Source organism: Chenopodium album, chromosome 26, assembly GCF_948465745.1.
Source record: "Chenopodium album chromosome 26, dcCheAlbu1.1, whole genome shotgun sequence".
NCBI classification, from domain to species: Eukaryota; Viridiplantae; Streptophyta; class Magnoliopsida; order Caryophyllales; family Amaranthaceae; genus Chenopodium; species Chenopodium album.
Window position 1 is genome coordinate 34,565,360 of NC_137859.1, and position 19,344 is coordinate 34,584,703.

The 19,344-nt window shown below is 33.2% G+C and overlaps 1 protein-coding gene, 1 long non-coding RNA gene and 1 pseudogene across 2 annotated transcripts; all 3 read left to right on the forward strand.

Annotated features, from left to right (window-relative positions):
• The first annotated feature begins 1,643 nt into the window (after positions 1-1,643).
• On the forward strand, positions 1,644-2,750 carry LOC145617757 (putative CCR4-associated factor 1 homolog 11 pseudogene; annotated as a pseudogene).
• A 6,143-nt stretch (positions 2,751-8,893) lies between these two features.
• LOC145618055 (uncharacterized) lies at positions 8,894-12,370 on the forward strand. The gene is made up of 3 exons (XR_014107838.1): positions 8,894-10,332; positions 10,426-10,544; positions 11,352-12,370. It is a non-coding gene; the product is annotated as an uncharacterized LOC145618055 (long non-coding RNA).
• A 5,052-nt stretch (positions 12,371-17,422) lies between these two features.
• On the forward strand, positions 17,423-18,986 carry LOC145618292 (transcription repressor OFP13-like). The gene has a single exon (XM_081673067.1). It carries the CDS (start codon positions 17,722-17,724, stop codon positions 18,580-18,582), a length of 861 nt encoding a protein of 286 aa, XP_081529193.1. The 5' UTR covers positions 17,423-17,721; the 3' UTR covers positions 18,583-18,986.
• The last annotated feature ends 358 nt before the right edge of the window (positions 18,987-19,344 follow it).

Below are 19,344 nucleotides of genomic sequence, written 5' to 3' on the forward strand. Positions count from 1 at the left end.
TTGCGAATAAATTGAGTTTACATTATCTTGCACTTATCGTACTTAGCATATTTAGCATATGCTAATCCGTATTTCCTATTAGTTTTGGTTCGCCCTGTTTACCGTAATGGTAAGCAGTGTTGACTATTTTCAGGTGGAGTCATGAATGAGCATATGGGAGTCCCGGGATTTGCTTCACCTAGTTTAGGAATGTTGGCCTTGTCTTTATTTTTGAGCACTCATAACAATGTTACTATTATTATAAGTATTAATAAAAGGAAGTTGAGTTTCTGCTGCAAAGTATTGGTTTTATTTAGTAAGTTTGAGTAGCCTTGCGTAATCACGCGGCGGTAATACGCCCAAGTCTATCTCTACGGTATAATTATATGTATTATATTGGTATTTCCGTAGAGGGAGATTTGGGGGTGTTACAAAATCTATTTGATACTTTACAATTTAATTAGTGCATAGTGCTCCATTTTTATTATCCAAATTTGTCTATAGTTTTAAGAAAACTAAATAACTATTGTAATGATCAATCAAACATTTTCACCAAAAAAAAAAAAAAAAAAAATCAATCAAACATCACGTTTAATGAAGCGGATGAAATGACGGTTCTTCGATAAAATGACTTATTTATAGGACATTTTCATTGACAATGTTTTTAACCTAGATTATTCATTTTTATTATATTGAAGTATTAATTTATAAATAAAACTTTCAATCAAACAATCAATAGAGTAAAATTGCGTATTTGAATTCATGGTAAAACTTTTATATATTAATTATTTTATTAAGTTACTTTCTTGACCCCTCTCTAAGTAATACTTCATATAGCTTAGAAGTTGTTTTGAGAAAATTAATGCAGTGATAAACTATATGAGGGTGGAGCAAATACATAGACAATCTATTCATTAACTCATCAAGTGACTTGTTTATGTCATATCTTCATCCACAATTGAAGGCCTATTAGGCAATCTATCTTATCTTTGCTTTATTTATTCATTTGAGTTATATTGAATCGATTAATTTGCAATTAGTACATTCAATCAAACGATCAATAATTCAATTCTAATGAAAAGTAGTAAACCTAGTAGCGAGTTTTTATTTTTATTTTTTGAAAGACTAGTCACGAGTTTTTGAAGTCACGGTAATATTTACATATGGCAATATTTTTTAAAAAATGTTGTTCTTTCTCCATATTTAGAAGTTACTGTCCCACGTCCCCACGTAATTGAAGTCATGGTAGACTTTTCATATGTCAAAAAATCAAGTCACTTTTTCAATCTTTCTCCAATGTTTGGAAATTACTATCCTACTTCCCCCCTCTAAGCTTTATATAGTTTTAAATTGGTTTTAAGTAAAACTAATGCATTTTTTTTTTTTTTTTTGGATTGCACAAAACTAATGCAATGATACAACTATGAAAGGGGAACAACATATGGCCTTTTCATCGATACAATGACTTGTTTATATCATATTCTCATCGATACATTGAATCGAACGATCAATAATTCTAGTTGTAGTACATAATAGTAACGAGTTTTAAAGTCACAGTTATACTTACATATGTCAAATTTTTTTTAAAAATTACTTTTTGTTCTTTCCATGTTTAGAAGTTACCGCCCCACGTCCCCACTCTCCCTTCCTCTCTCTTCTTTCCACTTCCATTATAAAAAAAACCCCAAACCTCCCAATTTCTTCCTCCCCTCCCCTGTCAGTCACCATCAAAACCCTAGAAATTCAAATTATCCAAAAATCCACAGATAATTTATTCCAATCAACACTGAAGAAGTGAAGATTGAAGAACCCTAACAATTTGATAAGTTCTGGATTCTTCATGGCCTTTGTTCAATCGATTAAGATCCGTGAGGTATGGTCTGATAATCTTGAATCTGAGTTTTTGTTAATTCGATCTTTGATCGACGATTACTCCTTCGTTGCCATGGATACGGAGTTTCCCGGCGTACTTTTCCGGCAATTCGGCAGCGAATCGCGGCCGAAGTACACTTCTCCGGGGAAACACTACTCTCTGTTGAAGCAGAATGTCGATGCTTTGAAGATAATTCAATTAGGGTTAACTTTGGTGGATTCCAATGGAAAGTTTCCGAATCTCGGAAACCCTAAGATCGGCTACATCTGGCAGTTCAATTTCAAGGATTTCGATGTTACGACGGATAATCAGTCGCCGGATTCCGTCGAGTTGTTGAGGAATCACGGCATCGATTTCGATATGAATTTGAAATCTGGAGTTGATTCAGTGAAATTCGCTGAGTTGATGATGTCGTCTGGTTTGGTGTGCAACGATAATTCGATCACTTGGCTGACATTTCACTGTGCTTACGATTTCGGTTATCTGGTTAAAGTGTTAACTCAGTCGCAATTGCCGAATGAGCTCAGTGTGTTTGTTAAGCTGGTGCGGATTTTCTTTGGGGGGAGAGTGTTTGATGTGAAGTACATGATCAGGTTCTGTGATGGCTTGTATGGTGGGTTGGATCGTGTTGCGAAGGCGTTGGAGGTGAAGCGAATGGTCGGGCAGTCGCATCAAGCCGGTTCCGATAGCTTGCTTACATGGGTTGTCTTCGAGAGGATTCGAGAGATTTTCTTCAAGAAGCCTGGCAGCATTGACAATTACGCTGGAATGTTGTATGGGTTAGAGACTTCTTAGCAAATTCTCTTCTTTGATCATGCTCTAATGTAAATTAATGCCTTTGGATATGTCGTCATTGATGATAGTTTCAAGAATATAGTATAGTCCAGTTTTAATTTAATTTGGCTTCATTTCTTTCTTTAAATTTCGTTCTTTTTGATTCTTTAGCTTATTTTTTTGCTTATGTTTTTATCTTCTCTTTGCCTTATTTACATTGCTCCTACGACTGAGAGAAATATTGATTGAGACTAGAGCTAAATTTGTTATTTGTGGTTTTCGCAGACGGGCAGGAAGTTGAAACTGCTTTATGAACTCCTAATGGAAATTGGGGATTTTGGAGGTACAAATACTGAGTGCTTATAGATGCAGTTTTAGTGATATTCAAGTTTTGGGACTATTTTGTGTAGTAATTTAGCTTGTTAAGGAGCTTGGGTGTTTTATTGATTGAATAGGAATATAGGATTGGAAGTGTACAAATTTGTGCATTGAACACCTATGGAAAAGAAAATTGGACAACTTATGGATATATAAGTGGGTCTATTGTGGTTTTTGTTTCAAAGGTGATGGAATAATGGTGGAAATTTGGAATAAGGAGTGATTTTAGCTACTTATCTCTTATCTATGTTAACAGTCGAACTTTGTAAAATGGTGTAAACCACTTTAGTTCCACTAATTTTCCTCTTTAGATGAGCCAAACAATAAAAATTGTGTTAGAGATTTAGACAACCAAACTAGTGAAGGTATTTTTGATGTTGTTAATGTTACTTGTCTAGAGTTTTCCATCCAGTTATACATGTAGAGAAAGAGGAAAGGGAGCTGGTCTACTTTTTTTTTGTTTAATCTCTGATATTTGATGAGTTAATTTGGAGCAATGGTGATCTTTGGTGTTCCAGATTGTTATCCCTTCCCTCAAGAGTTATATCTGTGATAAGGTCATATTTTGAAGAGTAGGATATAGATGGAAGTTTGAGCTTAGCTTTAAGAAGTATTTCCGCAGGTTGAGAGTAGTTTATCAAGAATTTCTCCATTGGGTATAGTTTGGCATGTTAGCTGAAAGGACTCTTGTCTTTAGCAACTTGCATATCCTTTGCTTTGGAGTTTGGACTGTCTAATTCTTTAAGATTGTGGGATGCTTTGAGATAGTATAGGTCATGGAGCCTTTGCATAGGGCAGGAGGTGAAGGTGAGTAGGTGAATCATTGGTATATTTCCTTGACTGAATTACTTCTGTCTTATAATATAGAATGTTCTGATTATAATTATATTTAGGCTTTGTTCTATTCACCTTATTTTTGCTGAAGTGAAATTAATTTAATGAAAAAATTATTTTTACTAAAATAAAATTATTAAAACTTAATTTTATTGATTAAAATTTATTTCCACAATTTATCTATTATATTTGTTCTTTATTGTTACCGATTAAAAATTATTTTAAGTGAACTAAGCTGAACTTATTTTTACTAAATTGAAATTATTTTTACAGAATATTATTATTTTAAGGTGTAGAGAACAAAACCTTAGTAGGATAAGCTAGACTAATTTGTTTGTTGACTTCAAAGTGCCAAGATCCACAACAATGAAAAAAAGAACCTTGTTCGGATTTCTTTTTTGCTGTTAATGACCTAGTCACCTAGAATTGAATGATTTATGAATTATGGTTTTATATTTTTTCAATTTGAACCGCTGCCAATGTCTTGCCTATTGTGTATGAAGAACATTTAGGCATTCCTTGGTGAGGCATGTTTTCTTGGAAGGTTTATATAGATTTGTTTTGAGTTCATAGGTACATATTCAGCAGTGGTAACATTGTAATGCCTATGAAAAATCCAATCTTGTATTAATAAGCTCTATAAAACAATAAATGACCTTGAAAAATCGATGGGCCTACGTTGCCATGGATAAAACCATTGTTAGAGGTACAAAATGATACATATGTATAAATTGTACTCGTATTACTTATGAAATAAGAGATAGTTAAGGCAAAACTATGACTCTGTAATTGAGATAATTATGAAATTAGAGATAATTGAAGCATAATTTTCAACCTGCAATTTAGATAATTATCAAGTTATTATTAATGGAGAAATCAATAATGTTGATTAAGGCATTAATATGGGTGTTTTCTTTAAATGATGATTATTTGATGGTTGAACATACATGACGAATGACTTACCAATATAAATTCGATGACTTAAGATGTGGCGAAAGTAACTTCTTTCTTCTTTGTAATGCCTAAATTAGTAAATAAATATTTAAATAACAAAAATCAATTTAGAAAAATTATTATTAGCTCTAATGTCCATTGTCAATTTCAATGATTCTATTTTATTTTATTTCATTAATAAATATGATACACATTATTTTGTCATTATTACCCTATTTTTGTTTGATTAGATTCCGTAAATAAATACTCCCTCCATGTTTAATTTTTTTTAATAATGGTTATTTAATGTAGCCACGCTATTTAATTCGTCCAAAAAAAAAGCTGCACTATTTAAGTTAATGTTGAAAAAGTTGAGTGGGAATAAGATAAACTAAGAAATAATGTAAAAAGGTGAATGTGTGTAAGAAAAAGGCGAGTAAAGTAAGACTGCGGAGAAGTGTAATTTTTGTGGGGTAAACTGGTTAACGGGGTAGGCCTATAATAAAATGGCGCAAAGTCAGTCGAACAAAATGAACAAACTTATATTTACAGTGAGTAGGGCAGTAGGCTTTTTTTTTTGAAGAAACGTTAGCCAGTAGGGCAGTAGGCTTTAGGCTATGATTAACTCTTCTTTTTTTTTTTTTTTTTTTTTTTGGCGTTCATTTGTATTCATTAGGACATGTTGAACTATTAAATTAAAGTGGAGAATATTTGTGAACTAAATAGGGGTAATTTTTTTATTTTATTTTTTATGTGGACTTCGCTCTCTCTTCTCTTTCTTATATACTAGAAATTACACTTATTTGTGTCAAGTTGGTATGATGGAACTTTAATTTTTAAAGAAAGACATTCTATTGCCCACCCAATCCGAGTCACTGCCCAAATATTTGTTACCGGTGTCATCAATATTTTAGGTTTTGCACTTGTCATCGACTCATAATGATGTTTTACACTTCCTCCGATCTACATGAGTTCAAACATTTCTTATTGCATAGAATTTTAGGTGATAAGCTGTGGTTGAGTCACTAATTGTTTTCTTCTTAATAGAAAAGTAGATGCAGATGTGATGGGAGTTAGTCGGATAATTGTGATTGTTGTAGTGATTTAGGTGTGAGAAGGAGATAGTGGGCCCAAGAGAAAGGTAATAAATAATCAATAATTGGTAAAACCTTACTAAAAAATGAAAGTGTTCAATCTATGTTGGGATTGATGAAAATTGAAATTTTAAATTTCAAAGGGAGTATGTTTTTAATCAAGGAGGAAGAATTTCTCATGTATGTAACATTAAACTCCTACTAAATTCCCATCTGTCAATTCCCACCAAATGTCAAATAGGGAGATGAAGAGTGTGATTTGTGGCTTTGTGCTTTAAAGTGAGAGTGCATTCAAGTGTCCTCTTCCTATGTATTATTATTGGATTTTGGGATATCATTTGTGACAGATGAATTTACCATTGTATCATCATCATGAATCCATACTTACCTAGGCTGCACTTGTTGGAGTTATTGTGTGTTGGATAAAAGTTGATGTGATCATATTGTTATGTGCTTGGTCGTTTTATAGTGTTACTGATGAAGTTGAATGGATAGAGAAAGGAAGTTACCTCGTCATCTTTCAGAGCACTAACCAAGTCAAAAATCTGCTCAGACGTGTATTTACTCATCACAACACTAGGCTTCCACTTGTCAGCAATGTATGCTTTTTCATGATGTCCTCTTTATTTTCACTGCCTTTTCATCATGTCCTCTTTATTTTATTTAATTTGGGAGGAATTTCTCTTGCACACGAAATTATACTCTTGTAAATAGAGTCTAATCTTCATCTTTGAAAATGGTATTTACTTCTAACCTTCATCTTTGAAAATGGTATATACTTCACTCTGGAATCTGGATACTTCCCTAGAATATTATCTTTCTCTTTCCCTGCAAGATTTTACTCTGTTCTCAAAATTGGCTTGTTACAAAATAATTCGATGAAAATTGAAACAAGTTACTTGAAGTTCTATTTCTCCATGAAGAAAAGAATTAACGATGATGGAGTTTAAATTTTACTTCGTGCTTATTAACATGCTTAAAGGCTGCCATTTTGGTAAGTGCTAAAAAATGATGGTAATGGACTAATGGTAATGAATTTGTATACAAATTTGTAAGAAAAATCAATTGTTATTCCGTGGTAATGATAGCTCACCCCATACTATCTATTTTTCTTCACAAATTTCCATTACCATCTATTACCATTTAGGGGGTGGTGTTGGTTGGTAATGGGCATTTATGAAGAAAATCACTGATTTGGGGATGAGATTGCATTGTTATGGACATTATGATATTGATTTATTGCCAAATTACACTTCAATCCATTCCCATTGCCAGAGAGTACTCTCATTTCATCGTGACACTGAGCTATTTCTGAATTTCTGTGCCTGAGTCCTGCCTTGGTTTGACTTATACGATCAAGATAACTAATCGAGTCAGCAGTCATAGTACAATTTTTTTTGAAATTTGGATTATGCTAGCCTGAAAATGTTTGAAATTTGTTGTGTTGGATGCTGGGTCACTACACTAAGCAGCAATATCATTCAGATCAAATTGTTGTTCTTGAATGTCATTGTGACTGCTTGTCTTTGTGTTGATGACACCGATTTCTAACTTCATAGATTATGCTTTGAAGCAGTTTTAACATTGCTTGTTTTCTTAAGAGACTTTATTTTCCTTTTGATATTCTTTCTAACTCTAGATTCATATGAAGGTTTCGTGCTTTTAATAGTTTCCATGATGCCAAGCACTCAATCTTAATTTCCTAAAAATATGATAGCAATGTATTTTTGGCTTTATATTTCTTGGCCTGAAATCCATGAGATTTTGAGCTGCTTATGATAAGTGCAAACAGAGGAGTGTTAAAACCGCATCAAAGTAGCAGATATGTTTCAGACTTTCAGGTGAATGTTCTTTATCCTTCATCGCAGCACCAGCTTGCTTATCGACATGGTTGTAACATTTGTTTCTTGGATTGGCATTTGTTTGCCCGTATGAGCAGTAGGTTTCTAGTGTTGAAGTAGTGACTCCTTTTATTTGTGACTTTTTTTCCTTGCATTTTCTTATATTCCTTTTGGCTCTGTTAACATGGCAATTGGGCGTACAGCAAATGTAGTATTCCCTCAATTTGTTATTTTGAACTGTTAGAGGTTATGCCGCCACAAAATATATGTAATCAGTAATGCCTGCAGCTTGCAGGAATTGAAATTTTGACATTCAACCTTAACTACTATTTGCTCTCTCTTTGTTTAGATTACATTCATTTTACTGCATAATTAAAAGGTTGTATCTGTTTGGTCTGATCCTGGTGACTGGTTGGATATTCTGAACTGTTTTCCTTTTTCAATTTTCACTATAAATTACTCCGAAATAGATCAACTTAGTCTTTTATGTAACATCATTCCTTATATTATTGATGAATATTACCCCACTATCTGAGCTCCATTTGAATCTGTGTGTGAGTAGAGCCTGATTTTCCTGAAGAGACTTGAGCTGGTGATGGAAAAAGGAAACACACTTTAGTTATATGATTGCTATGAATATGGCAAACAGAAGTATTGTACTTTTGAGGTTAATGATGGGAGGTGGCGGTAATTATATTTTTTAAAATGCAGAAGACCTTTAAGGGGATATTGGTTTTGTTAGCTTCAGTCACTCCTTCGTAGCTTCAGTCGCTCTAGTGATGTATACTCCATAATTTTTTTTTAAATGCTATTAATTTCAATTACATTGTGTACCTTGTAACTATCAGTGTGAAATGCAGTGTTTGTGTAATTATCAGAATCTCTGGTTTCTACATCTTCTTTGCAGTAGTCTGAACATAGCAAATTTCTTGTAGTCAAATTGTTAATCTCATGTATTCATGTGTTTATTATGCCATTGTTTGATCTTCTTTTGGTAGCTGATAGGAGTATTATGAGCTCATATGAAGGTTCTCTGTTTAATTGGACTAGTCACTGCTTAATGCTGTACTGCTACTAGTTTTAAACTTTTGCTGCTGTGAGATAATCGATACTTCAAGTTTTACATAAAAGATGTTTCATCTGGTATGCATATATTCATTATGGTTTCTCATGAGGAATAATACGGGTCATGAATTTTGTGCACTTAGGTAATAATGACGATCTACCTTATGTGAGGAATTCATCATTTTAACATAGTATACTCACAATCTAATTAGTAGTTTTTGTGTCAGAAGGTCTGACTAAATGCTTTTGTTCAGACAAATTTTTATTTTTTATTTTAGTTCTGTGTATATACATGAATTATGACTACCATAAAGAATTAAGTTCATGTTCATCATAGTGAAACTTAATAACTTTTAACCTTTTTTTTTGTCAACTGTATTGGTTTTTTTATACACTGGTCAGTCGGTCCATCTTTCCTAAGAATTTGTAAAAACTAATATTTAAATTAGTAATGTATGTTGAGGAGAATTATTAATGCATCTTCTTTTAGGGTCTTGTTTAATGGTTGATGTACATACCTGTCAATATTAAGTATGTTCCTATAAATGCAGATTAGTTTTTAATGGCTTAGGTTTTGTTTATTGGACACCTGCAGTTAAAATCTTTGCTTGTTGAAGTGTTGTTTGCTTTGGGCAGGGTAAAGTTTATATGCCTGTGAAAGTGTGAATAGTCTTACAGTGCTACCGTGTTTGTACTTTGTAGCAGCTGTTTCTAGTTTGTTCATCTTGCAAAACTTTCCTTATGGTTAGTTTCCTTACCATTTGTCGTCTTGTTTATCTCTCAGTATCTGCTGGCCACAACTAAATGCTTGTTTTGGTAAACAACTTTGTGTCAGGTTCTTTTCCCCTCTTGATTATGCTCAAATTATGTGGTTCTATTACTTCTATATGCCTGGTAATTTATGATGTTTTGGTTGCTTCCCTTGGTTGCTATGTGAGCAGAGGTGAAGAGCTGTAATTGCAGTTTTTGGTTTCCTGTAGATTACGCTCCCCTGCTTATCATCTTGTGATGGTTCATTGATTGTTGATAAGCTGTAAAATTTGGTACATGCCCAGTGTGTACACTGTAATTTTTGTTCAGAATTCTGGTGCCTGCTGTGACTGTTAGTTGTCACTTCTGTTTTTTTTATTAGATTTGGATGACCTGAATCAAATTATTAGCCCTTGTTTGATCTTGCTTTTGTGAGCTTTATGTGCCCAGCAGCTCTTGTGCTTCTGAACTCCATATCAGCATATTGTGTAAGTGAAGTTGTCTCTAATCCGTGATCAAGGTTAAGGCCTTTTTTTTTTTTTTTTTTTTTTTTTTTATTATTTTTTAAAAAATATCATCTTAATGGCCTTGTGGAGTTTTGAACTCGCAAATTATAATATCTTTCTTAAATCTTTGTAGGTCCTGGCACATGCTTGATGCTTACTGTAGCATACCTTTTGTTTTAATCTAATAATGCTGCAGGCCACCATAGCCTTTTGGCTCTCATGACCAGTCCCAAGCTGGAGTTCTAGTGGTCATGTGACTCAAAACTTGTGGGGTATGCCAAGAGAACCTGTTTGTCAACATCAAGGTTAGCCTGTTGGGCAGATTTTGTTTCTCTTTAATTGGTGCCCACACCTAGGTTTTCTGTCACTGACAAAGAATCTTCTCTCTATAATTGTAGGATACCACAAAAGCTGGATATGTGTATGGGCTCCACAGATGCATCAATCTGCTTATATGAAGTTGATATTGTGACCAAGATGTCCATCTTAACTCACTGATCCGATGTCATATTGTCATGTGAGTTTTATTTTCATGGGTACACTAGTATTTGCTGAATTGTTTTTTTTGGTTTTCTAGTAAAATTGAACAATGATAACAGTAATTCAGAGTGGTGAATAAGATTTACAAAGGAATTAACATATTACATATTGGCTGAGTCATATGGAATATTTCAACTAGGAAATAGCATTGTCAAGCTTTTAAGAGCCTGTTTAGTGGTACTGTATATATCTTTATGTGGTATCTCCACTTGGGGTACTTGCCCTTCCATTCTGTTGCAAAAAAGACCCAAGATCATTACCAAAAAATCCCAACAATGCTATGACACTCGAAATAGCTCTCTTCTTTCACTTTTTTTGTTTTTAAAGTTCTGATCTAGGGGACGGGGGGTTGTCACATCTCTCTCTCTTTTTTATTTTCATTTAACATGCCCCCCTTATGGATTTTTTTTTTTTTTTATTTTTTTTTTTTTTTTTGGGGGGGTGTTCTTTTGGAAATCCTTTGGAGATACCTTTAAAACTCGTCTCTGGTTAAAAGCTAACTCTTATTCTTTGTCCATTGGAGAGTCTAGGAGATCCTTCCAAACTTTTTTTAATAATTATTATTGGATCTCATGATTTCCTCGGCTTCCTATAGGTGTTCCTTTGGAGCTAGTTTAGTTAGTGCAGTGTAGTGTGGAAGATCTTGGATTAGTTTGACTGGGCTTGTAAGGTTGGCCCCCTAAATGTGTTGCTTATCTTCACTGTAATCCCCAATAGAGCTTGAAAAGAATTTTCACTGTCCTTAACTTAATAAAAGGTCCCTCAATGTGTTTTTTCTGGGCAGGATATGGTCTAGTGGTCTACCACCATGAATGTTTGGACATTAGAGGCTTTTTGGCTCAATGCATCAGCTGGTCAGCTGTTGAAGTACTACTGCATGTGAAAAGGTCCAAAATGTGGATTTGAAATGGATATTGATGCCAAAAGTGAAGCATTGCCTGTGCGTTGATTGAAGCTGTGCAATCAGTTCAGACTTGCATCAAGAATTATTTCCTGCAATTTACTACACTTTTTTTTAGCACACTAGATCAATTATTGCGTATTTACATTTGATTTTCTTTTTCTTATCAAAATTTGTTATATGCTTTGCGGGTGTGAAAAGAGTGCCATTGCACCTCATATTTTCTAGGGGATAAGTGTACAAGGTTTTGATGTACGTGTGAAATTACTAGACCATAACAGAAAAGCATTAATAGATGCAGGCTTGCAGCTAAGGAGGGGTCTCCATCATTTGGGAGAAAAGAACAGGTGAGGAAATGTGAGCAACTCATAGAATGTTGAGCTGTGCTGAAGCAGTCATTTGGCGTCCCTATTATCGGAAGGAATATAAGAACCGTTGTCCGAACTCGGACTGCATGTCAACGTCGGATTATTAATGGAAATGCTTGCTTTGCTCTAAATTCGGGTGTTATTGTACGAGTTATGACAATGAAATCATAAATAGGTGGCGAATTTAACCTAAAATTTCATACAACTGAGCTCGATAATAAATTGGAGTCTCCCTCAGTTGAAGGCAGGACAAAACGGAGTAGTTGTTATGTTGTTGCATCAGGGTTCCACCTCTTTTTTATGTGGTCGGAGGCGTAAATGTGCTAGATTTTCTTCTATAATTTTGTTTATAAGCTACCAATAATTATCACTAGTTGTTAAATTGGTGATGGAGTGAGTGCCCAACAATGATGTGATATGTTCCCAAATTGTATGTATAGTATTTTGGCTTGAATTAGCAATCAGATGTGCTATTTTTACTTGACGTTTGGATTTTATTTATTTATTTATATACGAAGTATTGTATTTGGTTTATGATGATGCGTTAGTATTATGTGACTGTTTAAAATAACATTGTATTTGGTAACTTGTACGATATGTTAAAATTAATTTGACTTCAGTAAAAATATGAGAGAACAAAGTCCTATACGAAGTTAATTTTTATTTGTTTTAACTTTATATAAGACTTTGTTCTCTCTCATGATTTTTACCGGAGTCAAATTATTTTTACCGATGTATTATTATTGATTTTTATTCATAAGAATGAACTTTAACGAATATACTTGGTAAATTATTTTTATTGTTTCAAAGTGAAGGGAACTGGGCCAAAAGCGTTAGGGCCTAGGGGACGTTAGAATTATTTAATTTTTCTTTTTTGAGATAAGGTGATAAGTGAACAAGTGATCCCAATCCTCAACTGATGGAGTGTATCATTTGTGGCCAATGTGGGGGTGCTGACTATGGGGATTTTATTGAACAAATGTGGGTTTGTGAGTTGTGACGTATCAGTGATCATTATAGCTATTTTTGGTAAGTTCTGATATATTTATAAGATTCTAGATATGGCTATTTTAATATTATGCTTGCTTGATGTTTAGGTTAAGTTTAGTTTGGAATCTGTTTATGTGTGTTCAATGTCAAAGTGTTTAATCATCCTAATGCTTGAAACCAATTTATTATGCTCTTTTACTCCAAGTTTATTGTCATAATCAGTTTTAGTCAAAATAATGACATTACTGCATAGTGTTATTCACATATAAATTTTAAATATCTCTCTCTCTCTCTCTCTCTCTCTCTCACACACACACACATCTATTGTTTAATGTCAAAACCAATAATAATCGCGCCCAAAGGAATATTTTTCTTATGACCCCTAAGGTTGAGAAACAAAGTATATAAGTATGTACATTATGCATACAAAGTATGTATTTTCAATTTTGTATGCAATAGGTAGGATTGTTATGTATGCGTCAAATCCACTAATTTGGTTGTACTGCAGTAGAATGAATGAAATTTCAAAAACGGGAAACACTTTACACATCAATGCGAGTTGAGAAAGTTCCAATTTATCACCTTGATAAACAAAATTGGTTTATCAACTAGCAAAACGGTAATTTATCAACAAAGATGTTTAATTAGCATGCCATTTTCATATATATTACTACCAAGTCAAGATGTCTAATAGCATATTGTCAATGAAATAAATAAGGGTTTTCTTATGTTATAAAAGAGAACAATTGGGTGTTTGAGTGGATTAAGCCACTAGAAAAACTCATTGTAATCCGTTTGTCTACATTATTGAAGAAAAACTTTATTGCCTTTTCTTTTACATATGAATTTTATCTATCTTGAATATGTGGAATAATTTTTATGAAAAATTGTAAATAATCACCCTTTAAATCGCCTTAAATTGATTTTACCACCCCTTTTTTTATTTATTATAAATAACCAGCCCTTAAAGAAAATTTTTTTAGACATCACCACCACTTAACTCAAAGTCATCGATTTCGTGTCAAAACTTAGCATGTTATGGTTTTGGAGGTCACTTTGGTCCTTTGGATCTGGTTTGAGGTCAAATACCCAAAAGGTATCGAAAATGCCTCATTTTGAGAATTTCATGCAAATCGAGGTAATTTTCAACTTACAAAATGAGGCATTTTCAATAATTCCTTCAATTCTGACCTTAAATTGAACCCAAATGACCAAAGTGACCCCCAAAACCTTAGTAGACCAAGTTTGGGCACGAAAATCAATGTTTTTATTTTAAAAAATAGAACTAAGGGCCTATTTACAGACCTAAGCTGAACTGAATTGAAATGAGCTGAAATGAATATTTTATAAGAGAAGGAAATTAGGAGCTGAACTGAACTGATTGGAGGTGAACTGAACTGAACTAAACTGATTGCAGCTGAATTGAACTGAACTGGACTCAACTGAACTGAAATTAAGTAAATGTGAACAGACCCTAAATGTGATGATGTGGTAATTACTTTAAGGAGTGTTTATTTAAAATAAATAAAAAAAGGGTGGTAAAATCAATTTTAGATGATTTGAGGGATGGTTATTTACAATTTTTCTTAATTTTTATGATCAGAGTATGTAAATCGCTTGTCCGTTATTTACCTTTTTTTTTCCTTATTATTTCTTTCACATCTTATTCATTATTGATTAATGTACAAATCAAATGCAACACCGCCTATATAGTTTTTTATTTTATTTTATTTTTATGAAGGATCTATCTTACTGAACCAGCATCTTTCACAAGTTCAGCCAGCCTAGCCCCGCAAGTCAACGCTTGAGAGTAAAGGAAAAGATAAAAGAATCCCCCTACCGCCAAGTAATTATAGTTGGTGATTTGGTGAGGCTCGAACTTGCTGTGACCTTAAAGTCATAAGGTGAGTTCCCCAACCAACTCCACCAAGCTTTGCTTGGTCCACCGATATCGTATATAGGGTCAAAAGAATTTATTAAAACATACTCGTAACTAATATTATGGTATACATGTCGTACAAGGTTGGGTATTTGGGTTAGGAGTACGAGAGGTTTTTGAAATATTGGGACCACCCGAGAAGAGAGTTTGGAGTTTGGACCATGGTCTCAAGTATCTGAATATGATGTGAAACAGAGGATGTGGATATGATTTGGACTATAGTATCCCAAACCACACTTAATCCAGATATTCGTGTCCACAGTCTCACATGGGCTCATCTACTTTCTTTTTTTTTTTTCAGTTTTTGTTTCTTCATACAAGCTTTACTTGGGTTATATTATCTCCAATTATCTCAATAGTCAATACCATGAATGAGAAAATTTGGTCAATGAAGAGGTCTTCAATTTTCACACTATAAATGTAATTATTTGCAACGATTAGACATAAAGTAGAGAGGAAATACGTCTAGTCGTTGCAAATAAAATGTAACGGAGGTAGTAAATATAAATAAATTATGATAAAGTTATGTAAAAAACGTATCAGTAGCAAAATATGTTAGTAGAAGTGACAATGCCGTACCTATAAGTATATCAACACTTAATTCTTAGAAAATGAATTGTTTAACAGGTTCAATTTAAGTACCGGCTGGTCATATGTATATATTCAAGTCATCAATTGTGAATATCGCGATTTCAAGTGTAGAAAAGTGTGTTGTTAAAGGAAATTTGAGGTTCATTTACTTTGAGGTATATCAAAGAATAATAAAATGACAATTTTAAAAATTTAGCTAATATCTAAATGACCTCTTTGTATATATATGCTTGCATGAGTATATGCATGGATTAATAGAGTGGTGTTTCTATATGCTCACAAACGCCTCCACGATATCTTTTATCGAGAACAAATTTAAGTTTAATACCATGGCATGTATAAAAATACGTCACTATCTTCTTAATATGTAATGAAATTGTCACTTTATTTGTCTTATTTATCTAATTCTGGTATATATTTGGTTGAACTATATTACGTCACTTAGTGTGCTAAGACGTCTTTCTTAAAATGGCTTTAAACTAGTTAATGTGGTGATTGTTGGATGCTAAAGCATTTTGGTTTATTGACAAGATGATGTTTGGTGTGATGCTAATTAAGTATTGCCTTTGTTGAGGGACATACATCTATAAGATACTAATTAGGTTGTATCATGTAAAATGTTTTGCACAAAGTTTGCTATTAATGAAAACTAGATATTCGTAAATATTTACTCCTATAATTTTCTTACAAATATGATACTCCATACGTACCAAATTATCATAAAAATTTTAAGTTTGATCAAATAACATCAGTAGAGTAATAAAATAAGATAATTGCATGCATCCTTGTGAATTATACAAAGTCTAATTATTATTTACAAGTAATTTTCACCTAAGGGAGTGTCCATGTACGTAGTTTCTATTTTAAAGAAAGGAATCAAAAGATCTATGCCGGACTAAGGATTGCATATAACGTGTTTAAAGTAGATATATTAAGCTTTGCTCAAGAATTTAAGACCCATTTAATTTATATTTAATGTCGTTTATTGTCAATCTTTAGGTTTATATATATCATAATCGCTATTAAAAAGGTGACAAAATTACACAAAACTTATTGTTCAAAAGTTGCTGTCTGCTAATTTTATTTAGTCTTTGCTTCCATAATTTATTTATTTCCTTAATTTTTTTTTTTTAAATGATGAGGATGGGTACAATCAGCATTTATTAAAATTTAAACACTCGTTTAATCTTTGAGACATTGAGAGCTTAAGATTATTTCCTTAAAGGCCTTTTACACAATCCACACTTTCAATCCATCATAACTGGAGCTAAATGTCAACAATTTATGGTTGACTATGCTCCTAACTGTTTAACATAAATTTTAGTCCAGATACCCTAATATAATTATTAGGGTTTTGTTCAAATAAGTTAATAAGTAAATAATAAAGGGTACTTGATGTAAAGATAACTTCTGATAAAAAAACTAGGGAGTAGTAAATTTCAGCATTTAATTCGACATTTTATTGGTAGAGTGTTCAAAGGGGCTATTCAAATCTTGTTTGCATCGTTCCTTTTATATATTTGTACAACAAATGAGAGTACTTACGTACCATATCACTTTAAATGTAAACTTTCTCCGTTTTTGAAAGATCAACTCGCTAATGGTGTAACCGTATAGTTCCCGCTCTTTTGAATTTATTTTCAAGTCAGTTCATTATCGTACTTCAAATTAATCTATTTCAAAACGAAAAGAGAGTCGAACTATCAGAAACAGACTAAGGGCTTGTTCTCTTACGTTGAAATTTAGTTCAATTCAGTTCAGTTCAGCTGAGTTCAGTTCAGTTCAGTTCAGCTCAGTTTAGTTCAGTTCAGTTCAGTTCAGCTCCTAATTTTCTTCTCTTATAAAATATTCAATTCAGCTGAGTTTAGTTTAGTTCAGTTCAGTTCAGTTTAGCTGAGTTCAGTTCAGTTCAGCTGAGTTCAGTTCAGTCAATAAGGACAAGCCCTAAGAGAGTATTTAAAAATTTGGCTAGAAAACGGGCGGGTTGAGCCGTTGGAGTGAGCAAGTAAACAAAACCATAAATGACACACTACACTTGCTTTGCTTAGCAAAAAGTACAACAGAAATTGAATGTAGGCAACTGTCTCCAACATTAAAATTGCTACACTTTCACATTCAATTACCACACCTAAATCCCACATCTATCTAATATTACATTCACTCTCTTTTCCCCCCTTTATTTTCTCTCTCTTCTTCCCTTCAAATATTTCTCTCACCATTTTTATTAAATGTCACCAAATCAAAACCAAGCAATCTTACCACATTTCCATACTTAATTCACCAAAATTCAATCTAACTCATTAATTTTACTACCCTTCAACATCCCCTCCAACTGTTCGACGAAATTCCTCAAAGAAAATTAATAATGGGGAAGAAGAAAATGAAGCTCCCATTTCTCTTTCAATCTAAAAGCTTAGACCCAAAAACATTTTCGAATTCATCATCTTCCCAACAACCTTGGCCCTTTCCTTCTTGTGGGAACATAAGAACTCTTTCTTTTCGAGCCAAAGATAATGATAATGATGATGCTTTTAGAACCTTCAACTCTGCTTTTCTTGAATCTGAAATGACCCCTCCTGAATCTTGCTTCACTATTTCTTCCTCTTCTAGAAGCTTCTCGACTATGTCGGAAGATTCCGGTGACCCCCTTGAGTCCGTCATTCGTGGGTTGAGATCCGATAGGCTCTTCTTCGAGCCTGAGCGGAGTAGCTCATTGCTACTCCACTTACAGGACGAACGGAGTCAAGAGCAAGAACAACAACAACAACAACAGCCCAGTATAAATCCAGGGGAAGATATGGAATTAGTAGTAGAGTACAAAGAGAGTGAGGTATTATCAATGGACTCAAATAGTCCATATGAAGATTTTAGAAGGTCAATGGAAGAAATGGTGGAAGCTCATGGTGTTAAAGATTGGCAAGGGTTAGAACAACTTTTGGGGTGTTATTTGAAGATTAATGGCAAAAATAATCATGGGTATATTGTTGGTGCTTTTATTGATTTATTGGTTAATCTTTCTTTTGTTTCTTTTGAGTCATCTTCAACTTCAACACCAACAACAAGATCAACAACAACAACAACAACAACATCATCCTCTTATTCTAACTACTCTTCTCCTTCTTCACCTCTATCTTTGCCTTCATCCTCGCTCACCACCCCTTGCCTTTCCTCAATACTCGATCATGGCGACGTTGATGAGCGAGACGAGGATGATGATCATGTATGATTGATGAGTAAATCTACATATTAGTTTAGTGAATTTTGAGGGTGGGTTAGTTAGTGTTAATTGATCTTAATAGATCTTCCCTATGGTTTATTATTAATAATTAATTAGTATTAGTATTATTTTTAGGGTCAATGCTAACTTGATTATTATGCACACTATTAAGATTGAAAAAGATTGAAGTTAAAGAATTTTCAATCTATTATTGAATGTTATTATTGTATGTACAATCTATATATCTATCAATCTCTAGTTTGGTTAGACTAGGTTTATAACTTCCTCTGAAATTGGCCTCATGAAAGTCTGTGACGAGTACTAGTAAAGGAAACTGCACATGTCATAGCACATGAATTAGAGAAATCAGAAATTGAGGTGTTCAAATTAGAAAATATTGGTTAATATAATGTTAGATTTGTTATTTGTTATTTGTTTTTTGTTAACTTAGATTGTTCTGTTTTTTTGCTAATTTAGGAATTGCCCTTTGTCTTGGGTAATGGCCATTCAATTATACATAGTATATAAAATTTACAAGTGTTATTTATTACCATTGTTATAAGTTAGGTGATCTTAAATGTTTGTTTTCATAAAAGAATGAGAAGGAAGAACATCTGAACCAGAAAATTTTGGCACTATTATGTATAAACTAGTATGAAACCATGAAAGAGTAGCAATCTAATAAGAGGTTTCATGAAATCATGGTGGTTGTGTTATGTCATGATGTGGTCTAGTCAATTCTTCTCATAAACATTGTCATCCAATCAAATA

Coding starts and splice junctions, on each gene's coding strand:
- LOC145618292 (XM_081673067.1), top strand. CDS start 17,722: ATGGGGAAGAAGAAAATGAAGCTCCCATTTCTCTTTCAATCTAAAAGC.